General features: G+C 35.3%; 1 protein-coding gene across 3 annotated transcripts; it reads left to right on the forward strand.

Moving 5' to 3' along the window:
• Nucleotides 1,496–12,444, forward strand: LOC18771429 (cyclic nucleotide-gated ion channel 1). 3 transcript variants are annotated; one of them, XM_020567863.1, is made up of 9 exons: nucleotides 1,496–1,679; nucleotides 1,766–1,821; nucleotides 5,903–5,972; nucleotides 6,110–6,524; nucleotides 7,179–7,370; nucleotides 9,391–9,701; nucleotides 11,013–11,127; nucleotides 11,427–11,672; nucleotides 11,776–12,444. In XM_020567863.1, exons 3-9 carry the CDS (start codon nucleotides 5,938–5,940, stop codon nucleotides 12,271–12,273), a joined length of 1,812 nt encoding a protein of 603 aa, XP_020423452.1. In that variant the 5' UTR covers nucleotides 1,496–1,679; nucleotides 1,766–1,821; nucleotides 5,903–5,937; the 3' UTR covers nucleotides 12,274–12,444. The 3 variants fall into 3 exon arrangements, with proteins under 3 accessions (XP_020423452.1, XP_020423453.1, XP_020423454.1); XM_020567864.1 differs by having other exon boundaries at nucleotides 1,496–1,821; XM_020567865.1 differs by lacking the exon at nucleotides 7,179–7,370.

Below are 13,934 nucleotides of genomic sequence, written 5' to 3' on the forward strand. Positions count from 1 at the left end.
GGGTTTATTTATAATATTAGTGCTAGAAATGGGTATATCACTAAATATCTCTTTTTTTTTCCAAGAAACCCCTCCATTTTGTTTCGTGTAATTTAGAATATCACCATTATCTAAAGAACATTTCCCTAATGAAGATGGGGGCTCATAAGCCCAAAGCAAACAAAGATAGACTACTTACCTCATGAGCTTTTTTAATGCTTGCCAAGACTAGAACAGTCCCCCCCGGAAGTCGGGTTCCTTCTCTTCTTTTTACCCGCCCACGGCCCGTTCCCCGGAAGTGCCCAATTGGCTTAGCCTTTCCTTTTAGCCCTGGTTAAATTGATGGTATTACCCTTGGGCAGTTAAAAGCTATCTGTCAAAATTAAGGGGTGTGTTTGTCAATATCGAAACTTCTATACAGGATCCAAATTAATTTGTCAAAACCGACTAGCGAATTCAGAGTTTTGAATCGGTTTGGTTAGCGAATTCAGAGTTTTGAAATCCAATTCAAACTGAACCGATAAAACCTTTTTAAAAAATATGTAAATATTTGTCTTTCCTAGAGTTTGAACCTAAACCACTTTTCATGTTCCACTTATACTAACACACCAACACAACTTTGTTGATATTTTTTCGAAAAAATAATATTAATATAGCATAAAAATTCTAGATGTTGACTTTAGTGTTTCTTTTTTTAAGGAATGGATGTAACTTGAACTCAAAATTTATTTATGTCTATAACATGATATTTTCTAAAATTTAACTATGCATATTTATGTCTAAATTTCTGACTTTTTGTGTCGAACTTTATATTGTAGTGTTGTTTTTTAAAATTTGTTTATGTCTATGTAGTACATACTTAATGGTATTTTCTATCTCATTGAATTCTATACGAATATCTTTGCGATTATTATATTTTCATACAAACCGTTGAATCGGATTATAAAATCTCAAATCCAATAAAATATTGAATTGGATTGAATTGAATTAATAAAAATTCATTAGTTTTGACCAGATATACACTCCTAGGGGAAATAGTGCCCCAAAAAAAAATTTAGTCTTGCAATTTTTTTGTAGTTTCCGATGTTCATCTCTGTGACGACATTCAACTTCAATTTTTTTTTTTTTTTTTTTTGGTGACGACATTCAACTTCAATAATGCATAGACGCCATGAGACAGAAGTTGACAAATGTAAGAGAGATAGCGATTTGCATAAAAACCCATAAAATAAAGCAATTTGAACCTTTTTTATATTGCAAGTAAGAGTAATTTGCATAACCATCCGACAAAAACAAAGCAATTTGCACTTTTTTTATATTGCGACTAACAGCAATGTGCATAACGATCCAAAAAACAAAGCAACTAGGATATGAGATTAATTAGTAATAATAACAATTAGCAATATTTCCGACTCCCGAGTCAATATTGAGGCCTCAATTAGCAAAACCAAAAAAAATTAAAAATTAACAAAACCAAAAATATTTTATTGGCTGAGAAGACGACTTGTTGGTCGGGTTAGCGAGAACCATTTTTGTTTTTCTTTTCTTTTTTTTTCCCTTTTTTGATCAAGCGCTAACTTATAACTATTTATAACCATGCATACTGGAAACTGAATGTGTTTGAGATTTGGTTTCGAATGAGATTTTCTACTTTCATTCAGCTGAAAGTTTCTCTCAAATAATTCGCTCTTCAGTGTCAGGTTAGCACTTGGCTGGGAAAGCACACTTCTACTCGATTGAGATTTTACGGTTCTCTAACTTATAGAATTCTCCATACTATTTGCAGGAGTTCATATTATTTTGTGTTACTCGGCTTATTTGGAAGTTCAGACTTAGCTTCAGGTACATATATAGCTGTTCGATTAACAAATTCATGTACAACTTCAAAGGTTTTAATCTCATACCCTACTGAATTCATAAGGGGACATCGCCTATATATACCAATTGTGCTGCAACTTGTTTTGTGATATGTGTATCATTCTTTTTATATTTAGACTTGTGTGAAGTAGGTCATTATTTTTTACCATCTAACCTTAGCAATAACATTCATGTGTTTAGCATCAAAGAAAGAGAGGGCTTGGATTTCCTTTGAGAAACAGGGGTTCAAAGTAAAGGGAGAAGGAATTTTGAGAGAATTTGTTGAGGAAAAAGAGGAAGAGATGAGGAAGGAGAAGTGGGTGGTTTGAGCAATTTTCCGGCAGCTTGACGAAAGCTTCGTCATGCTCTGGAATGGCTTGCCATAAGAGAAAATGGGAAGAAATGGAGGAATATGGCTCGAAATTGAAGGGTTCCAGGGATGAGAGGTGATGCTTGCTCTCTCTGGATGTGGGTGTAGATGATGGGTAGGAGATGCCCTCTTTTATAGGCACTGGAAGCTCCTTCTTCCCAAGAAACCCTAGCTGGTTCTTCACAAATCAGCCAAGTCTCCCCCTCCATTCCTCTTCTCTTCCTTTGATTCATCCGTATTTTGTGAAATCCCCCTAATCCAAACACACAGAGACAAGATTTTTGGGAACTCTAGAGTTTTCCCGCAGTTGTTCCAATGGCAATCTCCTATCTTTGGCTACCATCTCTCTTTCTTTCCTCCCTTATTTCATGGCAAGAGCTGGTAGGAGAAAGAAATGGATAACGGCGTTGGTCTAAAGGGTGCTTTTCTTCTAGCAACCTACGCACACAAATATCCTTTGGTTTTTCGAATAGTCTGTCTTGGGTTTGTCTTTGGCCATGTGCTGGCGACTCCCAGCAGCCTGCACATGCAAGTACCCCTTGGTTTTTCTATTGTGATAGAGTCTCTAGCCATGTGCTGGAGACTTTCATATATTTTTCCTAAGGTGATGGGCTAGTTTACTAAGGGGATGGGCCAACTTCTAAAGTGATTGACTATTTTTACTAAGGTGATGGGCGAACTTTCTAAGGTAATGGGCTATCTTTTTCTCTCTTTCATGCTTACTCACATATTTGGGCTCAAGAAATGGGCTCAAGTTTTGGGGCTCTCAAGCAGCCCAAAACTTCCACTTCTTGGCTCATCAATGGGCCTCATGATTGCTCGTAATCATCCATATCACAACCCGCTCAGCAAGCCTCATGCATTTGTGTGGCTTAGGCCCACTTAAGCTTGTAGCATGACTAAGTGTAAAATCAAGGGTTTTCTGCTTGGCATGGCATGTCGATTGGTGTGCTCATGCTCAAATTTCATCGTATTGGAAATGGCTATGGTCGAGTCAAAACAGCGCTTGGTGGGATAATTAGCATGGGTTCATAGAGCCGGTGCATTTTGTAGGCTCGCTACAACTCTTAGCATGATATGTTACATATTGCTTGGCGTGGCACATGGATCGTGACTCATGCGAGTGTGTATGACGAACTTTCATGTGCCCAAATTGGGTTTCTTCTCAGGAAAGTATCGTATTTGGCTAGGAATATATTTGGGCCTAGCCTTGAATTTTTTGTGCCTCAACAATAAGTATCAAGACAAACACACACGTTCTTCATCTTATTTCTTTCTCCTCCTTCTTTCTCTCTCTCAAACACTACTTCATGGTAGAAATCTATTCTAAAGAATTGGAATGAATGATTGAAGTAAGGAATGATGATATTTATAGGAGAGGCTACAGATGCAACCAAATAATATATATATATATATATATAATATTTTAAACCACCAAAAAATAAGATAGAAAAGTAAGGAAATAATGTAACTCATTCCCCTTTGGCCAATGATATCACAACACCACTTGTTACTAGCATGGACGGTCCTATGAATTGTACAACCTGGGCTATAGCCCAGGTGAGTTTTTTTATTTATTTCTTATAGTTAGTGTTAATGTTAATCCCATTTATAGCAGAAATATTAATTTGAACTAATTGGATAATTGTAGTGTTACCTCTAGTTGTCGTGTGTCTATCTAACTCTATCTTTGTGATGATAAATTTTCATTTTTGAATTTTCTTATGAATTTTCTTTTCTCTTAATTCATTTTTGTTCATCATGGTATACCTTAGCTGGCATTGTTGGTGTAAAATAGGTCTTTTAAACAAATAAAATAATAATGATATGTTCTTAAATTATATATATATATACACACACACACACACACATATGATCAATTCCATAAGCCTAAAATCTAACAGTTCAATAAGGTAAATCTAGCTCACCCAATTTTAAAATCCTGGGTCCGTCCCTGGTTACTAGTATGCAAGATGGCATGACAATGATGATTTGATTAAAACCAATCCCAAGTCTCTACATGTGAAAAACAAGAATGGAGCCATCTTTCACCTAAAGGAATAATATCATACTAGACTTAAGATTTAATAACATATAAGTCTTCACAATAAATATTAAATAAGAAAAATTCATATAAATAAATCATTAATATGTAGTATGAATATTTCTTTAAAATAATATATATATATATATATATATATATATATATAAAGGTTCTCACATCCATTAAGGAATTAGTCCATAAATCCAATAGCAAAGTAAGTGGATGAAAGTGGGGTTATAAGAAAAAGGTTGATATGTGGTTTGTGTGTCAAGGCATGTCAAGAATTCATGGGTCTATGAAGACAAAAAGTAAGAAATTCAACATGGGAGATCTCGTTTCTGCACAAAAGATTCCGATTACTCAAGTTTAGTTTTGGGTGGAGCACCTCCTCATCTGAGGTGGGTTGAGTTAAGGAGAATTGCCATAACGATTTCCAAGTGGTTATGGGGTCAACAATTGTTCATGTGGAGATTGTTGAAAAATTGGCTCACCATTTGATGTGGGAAAGAAGAAGATCAGACCATGAGCAGCAGCGACCAGTCAATGTTTTGGAGCAAACAACAATGGAGGAGTTGATGCGATGCGATCTGTTGGCTTGGTCATCCAACTAGTCGGGAAATACTAGGAAGTTTTAGCTTGTTGGGCGACTAATCGAACATGTCTAGCGACTGGTCGATTTTGGTTCGAGGCGTGTTTACCTTGGATCATGTTTCCTAATTTGTTACAGTTTTTTAGCCTATTTTAGTAGCGTTTTTGTTTCCTATTTCAAGTAAACTTGTAACCCAAGTTATATATGATATAAATAGTACTTTTGGGACTAGGTTAATTAGTGCATCTAGGAGAAAGCAATAATCTAGAATACAAAAGGGAAAATTGATTTTGAGCAAGGGTGAGAGAGAAATAGGGAGCTAAGGTTTGAAAGCATAAGGGCTAAGGCGGGTTTTCTTGTAAACCAAAATTGTTTCTATTTTTCTAATGAAATTTCTCCATGGAATCACCAAAGAGGACAAGATCATTGTTGAATCTCTATAAATTCTTGTATTCTTAGTTGGTTTGTTTGCTTTGGTGTGTGTGCAATTTCTTTGTGGGTGTTTTTCGTCATAATTCATTGATGATAACAAGGTCTTAGATTATTTCTTCACAACACATACACACACACACATATATATATATATAGTCCTCTTTTATTGAGGGACACCTTTTAGGGTTTCCTACGAATTTTTTTTTCCAACGATCTAAACCATCTATTTTTTAAGTCTATATTCATAGATCATCTTTGCAAAAATTAGACAAACTGGAAATCGTTTCGATATCCGATTGTGTCCTACAAAATCAATGAACATGGTGCTTCAAAAAAGTACTAAAATTTCAATATTTCAATTGAGTGGTCAAATGATATCGGATTCAAGTGATTTTTTGTAGGGATGATCTTTGAATGAGTATCTACAAAATAGACTGTTTGGATTAGTGAAATATAATATGGAGTGGGCCCTACAAGAGTGTCTCTCAAATATGCTAATTTGAAGAATCCCTCAATGAAAGCTCTTTGTGTATATATATATATATATATATTAAATAGTATACACATATATTCATATTCATACACACACATATATATACTGGTATTTTAACAAGCTTCTTGGGGATCGTAGTTCATAGGATACCGTATCATCAATAAGCTTGAGTTATGGCGGACTCCAATGATGACTCAACAGTCATAAGGTTAGCTAGTCTTTTTTTTTTTCCCTAATTGAAATTTTAGTTTCTTTCTCCAACTCTCAGAACGTTTTCCTTTTTTTCTTTCCAAAAACTTTTCTATGTATACACATATATTATGCTTGTTTGTGTGTCTTGTTTAGTGTTCGGAATGTAGAGGGGGAATCTGGTAAAGACGATGGAGCAAGTTCAAGATGGCCAACACTAGAGGAGATTCTTAGTACACATGAGGAGCCAGCAATATTCCTTCCAAATTGGGATAGAGTATTTACGATATCATGTGCATTTGCCGTCTTCCTCGATCCTTTTTACCCTTACATTTTTAACATAACTGAGGATTGGACGTGCTACTATTGGGACGAAAAGTTGATGTGGGCATTTATTGGTTTGCGATCAGCCGCAGATCTCTTTTATTATGCGGACATTGTTTGGTTCTATATCCGTCTGCGAATTAGTCCGGAAGCAATAGGACCTTGGATAAGAGACCTCCGTATAAGAGAGCTCCATAAGCTGCTACCCCTTCTGCCTCGTATTTTTGTTGCACTTCCCTTTCCACAGGTAATTAAGAGAAGCCTTTAATTTGTCAAGTTAATTATTTTTCAATTATTGGTATGTTTTGTTAACATGCATGCATGGGCCAAGGAGGATTCTGTCTGTCTTAGGGTTTTGTATATTTTGGCTCACATTCATATTTTGGTTTTACAAGTTTCTCATCCCATGGGGAAATCACAAACTTGAGCCTACACCCCGTTTGGTTCACAGAATGGATTTGAGGAAAATCACTTCCCATATTATTTTTCAATAGATACATAGGAAGTGGAAGATTCATTTTCCATGTTTGGTAATGCCGAAAAAGTAATCCGGAGATATCACTTTATTTCATTTCCCATGTTTGTTTTGAGTAGGAATGGAAAACAGAGTTGGTATAATTTTTCAATTATACCCATATTAAATCAAATAAAATCCAAGCTGGGAAGAGTGCTTCACTTTTCCTCCTACTTTTCCATGTGCCAAACAACCACTTCTCATACCTAAACTTACCAAACACGGAATTTCCTATCCCTAAACTTCCTTTCCCATGAACCAAACGATATGTAACTTCAGGTACGTGAAACTTAAAAACAGATTTGAAAAAACAATATCTTCAAAAATCCATTTGTAAGCCATGCATTATTTTAATTGTTGGCTTAAATCGTTGAATGATGTGTCCAGGTAGTATTACTTACTGGAAAATATACAAGCTTTGATAATTTTGTTTTTCTAATATTCTTTGCTCCGGCCCAATATACTCTACGGGTTTATCGTGGATACGGACTTTTTAAGCGGGCTCCTAACACAGAAACTGGAATAGGAAGATGGCTTAGAGCTATATTGGGTTTTCTTCCCTTCATCCTTGCTGCTCATGTAAGTTTCAATCTTATCTCTCATATATATTTTGAAAAAAAAGAAAACTATTTCAGCTTAGTTTAATTTAGTTTATAGCAAATTTAGACATGTAGCAAAATTCAAATCCTTTCTTTAATATCTATCCATCCACATCCATGAATTTACTATAGCGAAACTTTAAGGCTGTTTGTTCGCAAATTAGAGGCTTGTGAGAATGTGTGTGAATTTCCTTCTCATATTTGGCAAGTACATTTTATATAGGCTAAACTGTGATTTTCAATTGACCTCTATCTACTTCTTTTTTATAACAAAATTAAGAATATGAACTTCTTATTTTCGTTAATTTTTCATTGCTGTCTAAATTAACATTTCATCTAATTTTCTGTTAAATTATTAAAAATAATTTTAATTTTAAGAAAAAATTGAAGAAAAAGATAACAAAAAATATCAAAGAAAGGAAAATAGCCTACCACATTTTTATACCACATTGTGTACCACCTCTCTACTAGAGGTGGGTCCCATTGTATTTGTGGGCTCCACCTCTATTAGAGAAGTGATACATAATGTGGTATAAAATATAGTAAGTCCAGCATTACACAAAAAGAAAACCCTATACCCAACCAGACCCATTCCCCCTTCCGTTCTGTTTTTTTCTCCCCCATGACCTGACCTCCAAATAAATCAACCCCAGCAACCACGGACCACCGCTGACGTTGGAGTTAATTCGTGCCATTTCTCAAAGCCTTGTGGACAATCTCCAAGGCATATGGCTTCCGTGAGGAACTCATCTCCAAGTTCATCACCTACAAATAAATCAACCCCAATCTGTTGACCTTTTCTCCTTCAACTTCCAATTTGGTTACTCTACACTAGTAGCGAATCTAGAATTGGAAAGCCAACTGGGCGAAACTTACATACTAATTTTGACGGTACGAGTGAATTTCATTAATAAGCAGAAAAAGATACACCTAGTCAAGGGGACATAATGAATTTAAACCTCAAATACATCTATGCATAAATAAAAACTTAACAACAAAAACAAAAACCACAAGTAATTTCAACAAAATCACAAAATTTTAATTGAATCCCTACATAAATCCTAGAATACTCAATTTTAAATTAAAACTATAACTCAAGATAAAGAAAAATTAGAGAATTAGAAAATACTTTTTGTTGTAGAAAGTAGAGGAAAATATACTGCCGAGTTGTCCACTGCCCAGCCAAGATAATAGGAAGATGCAAAAAAAAAAAGGGTGAAAGAAGATGTTGCTGCCGTCGGATTGCTATAGAATAGAAGAGATAAACAAGCTTATGTGATGTAGCCAAAAGAGAATAGAGAGAACATATGAGACCACTTCCTCTTGGATGGGCAACATGTGTATAGGGTTAGCTTTTAATTTTTTAAATTTAGGGATTTGGGGTTGCCCTTATAACATATGTAGGCTCTAAAAATTGAAAAAAAAAACTTTGGGATGGGCGGGCACCCATCCTGCCCTGTGCATAGATCTGCCACTACTCTACATGCCAAACCACAGTAGCCAATAAAACAGAGCATCACCAACCCATCCCCCACTCCCACCCCCATACCCTTTCTCCATCTCTGTTTTTTTCTCCCCCATGACATGACCACCTCTTTCCCCACGCGCAACCCACCTCCTTCCACCCCCCACCACCCTTGTTCGTGGCTGTTGGAAATTAGGGGGAGGAGAGTTATTTTTATTAAAATTATTTCATTTTTTGTATTTTATTTTATCTTTCAGTATTTAATTATTTAACATACGAAATTACCGTCATATTTAACAGAAATTAGATGAAATGTTGAGGATTTAGATGGCATGAGAAATTGACCAAAAAAAAAAAAAGTTCATGTCCTTAATTTTCTATTTAAAAAAATCAAAGAATAAATTAAAAATTATTATAAATTTAGAGAGCAAATCAACAGTTTAACTTTTTATATATGATATCTCTTTATTTTGGGTAATTAATATATGATATCTCGAGTGCGTCTTTGACATTTAATGCTTTGCTGGACCTTCAGCTATACGGAGCATTGTGGTACCATCTCTCTCTTCAACGAGAGTTAGATTGTTGGTTCTATGCCTGTCTAGATGCAACGGTGGGATGTGATCTCTCTCAAACATTTTATTATTTCTACTGTGGTACCGAAACTTACTTCGACAATGTGCTTCTCAATATCACGCATATAAAGGCATCATGCCCTATAAATCCACCAAATGCAACCATATTTGATTTTGGTATATTTCTCTACGCTCTTCAGTGCAACCTTAATTCACCAAATCTTGGAAAAAAGTTTGTTCAATGTTTTTGGTGGGGCTTACGAAATCTGAGGTTCGTATATATATCATATTATATGTTCATTAACTAATTAATTAATTATCAGATTATTAGTTCGGTTGTTTTTTTTACTTTTGGTGCTATTTATGTATGTAAGATGACACTTTTAACTAATGCTTTAATTAATCACTAGCCAACTGCACGTGCTTCCGCGCTTGAGAGAGGCATTTTTTAAAGTGTTCCATAAAAATAGAATCCATTATTTTTTATTTAATTTTAATTTTTTATAAAATGTGTGAATTTACCATATTATCCTCGTTTAATTAATAAGTTTAGTTCTTAATGTTTGCATTAACCAAGGATATTTTCTGGTATTTTGAATGTTTCACCATTTTCTGCCTTTTGCTTTATATATATAGATAAACAAAACAAAATGGTTGTGTTAATATTAGGTTTAATAGTCCCGCTCTCCTAAGGACCTAAAAATGCCGACCAGTAAGGTCCTATTTAATAAAAGCTCTTGGATTAATCCAATGGCACATAATTAACCCTCACTTATACTTCTTGTTTTACGAACAGTTCTTTTAATTATTCTAACCCAAAAGAGAAATTAGATATACACGTTTCCCATCCATCTTCTCCCCCTCAACCCCTTCCTCTCTTATTCTTTTCTTCGTCTTGCTCAGCAAAAAAAAGATTTTTTTATTTTATTTTTTTATATATAACCATTTTCTGTTTTCTTTTTCCTCTTCTTTTCATTTCTGAGGAAAGGTTATGGCTTAAAAAAAAAAAAAAAAAAAATTGCCCACCTGCAGGCATTAGTATATATGAATGGCTTGTGGTGGCTATGTTGCATCAAAACCCTAGCATGACATGGGGATGAATAGGGTGTAGATATTGGCTTTATGGACATGGCATGATATAAAGAAAGCATGAATATGCTATTTAAATGCCCAATTGTTTCGTTCATGCAGCAAAGGATTATTTTGCAAAATTATTTCGTTGATGCAGCCACCTATTGTTGTCTGACCAGAGAGAGAGGAAGAGGAGAGGGGGAGATGGATGGGGAACGTCCATTTTTTCTCTTTTCAAATTAGAATAATTAAAAAAAATTGAGTAAAATAAGGAGTAAGAGGGAGGGTTAAGATTACTAACTATATATGTCATTAGATTAATTCAAGGGTCTTTATTAAAGAGGACCTCACAAGTCCTCATTTTTAAGACCTTAGGTCAGCGGGTACTGTTATTGTTGAATACTAAAAATAGAGCACACTGAAGTTACAACTTCGATTTAGACCTTTTTCTTTTATCAAAGATATAGACATTAATTGTATCTAATATACATTGCCTCCTTCATTTTTGCAGTTCTTTTGGTTCAAACCTCCAGACCAGTCTCTATATGCTAGAAACCTTTTTTACGGTTTTGGTATCCATAAGTGGCATAGTGCTGTTTTTAATATATCTCAATTCAAGGGTACAGGTTGGTGTGATCAGCCTTTATATATATAGTTTGTCTTCAAGCTTAGAGCACCAAACACTTTTTTCTTTTCATAAATATATATATACATATTTTCTCATAAGCTGACATACGTTATTATCATGTGGACGTCATGTATTTTTCTACTATATCTTCTTGTTTTCCAATATGTTTACAATGGTATCCGTACGGTAATAACATGCAGAGGTTTGCATATGAGAATAACTGATTTCTCTATATACTTATGGGTTTAAAATGGACTCATCAAGAACCTATTGTTAATGGAATTTAACTGCATGCAGATATCGAAACAACGATCAGATCAACGTAAATTGAGACATAAAATGCATATGATGAATCCAGATATAGATTTATGGTTGCATAAAAACGGTCTTTCTGATCAAAAATTGAAGGAGGTGATCATGAAAAACTTACACCAGAAACTTGAAGAACACAAGGAAGTTGATGTGGAGAATATACTCTCTCTTCTTCCCATTATACACCAAAGACGTATCATGTGCCGTCTCAGCTTGAATTTATTAAGGAACGTATGTTTATTTGGATTTCCCTATCAACAAGTTAACCAAAAATACATCCAGACCGGAACCATAACAAGATGAGTATAATAACATATATATCTTATATTTGTAGGTGGCAATGCTTGAGAATATGGATGAACAAGTCCTTATAGCAATTTGTGAGCGTCTGAAGCCTGTGATCTATACTGAAGATGCCTATATCATTCGTGAGGGGGAGCCCCTTGACAAGATGCTCTTCATCATGCAAGGCACCGCATGGAGCTACACAACTAGTTCTAATTGCAACATTTGCGGAAGTGCTAGTGGTTCCTCAAACATTAAGTGCCTCGAGAGAGGTGATTTCTATGGAGAAGAACTTATGAATTGGGCTTCAAAACTTACTTCATTATCTGAGTTTCCCATCTCAACCAGATTTGTCAAGTGCCAGACAAAAGTTGAAGCCTTTGCTATTAGGGCCAAGGACTTGAAGGGCGTTGTCACAAAATTCTGGTGGCATTTTAGCAAGGGGTTTGAGAGTTCTCAGTTGGAGCAATTGGAGAGTTTGGCAATTTCTTCCTTACGAGCAATCCGGTGCCGCCGTCATGCAAGGGCCAGGGCCAGAACTGGTTGAAACTACTCGATAAGATTATATCCTTCTTCTTATATCTCTTTCTTTGTTTGGAAAGTACAACAACTTCTTTTTATTTGGGTTACTTGTATAGAGTTTGTTAAGTTTAATCCTTTATTTGGTGTTGCTTGTTTATTTTTATTTTTTTAATCAAGAAGAAAGAACTTCATTAAACTTTCAGGAGCAATAAAACCAAAACAACTAGAAGAAAAAAACAGGGTGCTCTTAGGGTGTGTTCTTATGCTTATATATGCCGATGGCAAATTTTTGGAAAAGAAAAATCAAACTAAAATGTCACCCTCCTGTCAAAATTAGCCAAACACTATTACTACATAATTTTTTCTCATACATCTTTATTTATTTATTTATTTATTTATTGGCCTTCATAATATATGCTCGAGTTTGAGCATGGTTACCTATAACAAGAAAATACAGAAACCTCAGGCAGAAAAATCCAATAGAGGAGGAACAATTAAATCCTAAATGTGGTAACTAGTATTTGATTAATTTACCTCTCGTGAATTACTTTTTTTTTTAATGCTCAGCTCCATTTTCTCATGACTCATGAATGAATTCAAATCACAGGCCTGTAAAGATATCAAAGGTCCTAATGCTGCCACATGTCAGAAGATTGAAGAAGAGAGTTGTTGAAATATTGTTAAGACTGTTAGTCAGTTTAGGCAAAATAGTTAGCATTTTGTTAAAGAAGTTAGAGAGGTTAAGAGGTTAGAAACGTGTACACAAAGCTTTAACAAAGGTAGTATAAAAACCATCAATGTACTGTGTTGAGAAATTAAAGAATGAATACATCAATTCTTCTCCTAAAATTCTCTGCTTCTCTCTGTTAAAATTCTGCTCAATATTGCTATTCTGACAAGGCCTTCGCTTTGTTGGTGGTAGTGGGACCCATGGTACATACTAGAGGCAGTGAAGTAGACCATTGGATGATCAAAATTCACAATAAGTTTTTGGTACCGTTGTCGAGATTGTTTGTTTTAACTTTGCATTAACTTTATCGGGGATTGTTTGTAGAGAGTTCGAGCAGGAGGATTTTCACCGGGCTAAGCTGTTGAGCATGCAGGAACAGGTCTACCAGAAGGACCGTGAGCTTGAGGTAGATCAAAAGAACGTGAAAATGGTTGTGGAGTGGGTCAAGCTGCTAGAGCAGGAGAAACATACCATGAAGGAGACGTTTGAGGCTCGAATCTCGTGCTGATGAACTGCGTCGGGCTATGAAAGATGCTTGCTCTAAGGCCATTTGGAATACCGGGAGAGCCAGGACCTTCGTGCAGCGGCCGTGGAGAACTTTGCTCAAGGATTGAGGCATGTGTCTATGCCAGCCAAGTTTCACCAAGCCCACAGTGGCTCTCCATCTGCCCGAGGATTATGTCGCCTATGCTAAAATATGAATATAGTTTGAATACTTTAGGTTAATTGTATTTTTCTCTATAAGGGGTATGTATAGGAGTTTACATGAGTGCTTTACAAGGAAATAGATACAGTAATCAAATAGGAGAATATCTCCTAATTATACAAGGGTATGTCAATTATATAAAATAAGAAAGTAAATCTCCTAATTAATCAAGGAAATAAATGTCCTTGATTAATTTGGATAGCTCACGTCAACAATCCTCCTCAAGTTGGTGCATATACGTCACCAATGC

This window comes from Prunus persica, chromosome G7 (assembly GCF_000346465.2).
Source record: "Prunus persica cultivar Lovell chromosome G7, Prunus_persica_NCBIv2, whole genome shotgun sequence".
Taxonomy (NCBI): domain Eukaryota; kingdom Viridiplantae; phylum Streptophyta; class Magnoliopsida; order Rosales; family Rosaceae; genus Prunus; species Prunus persica.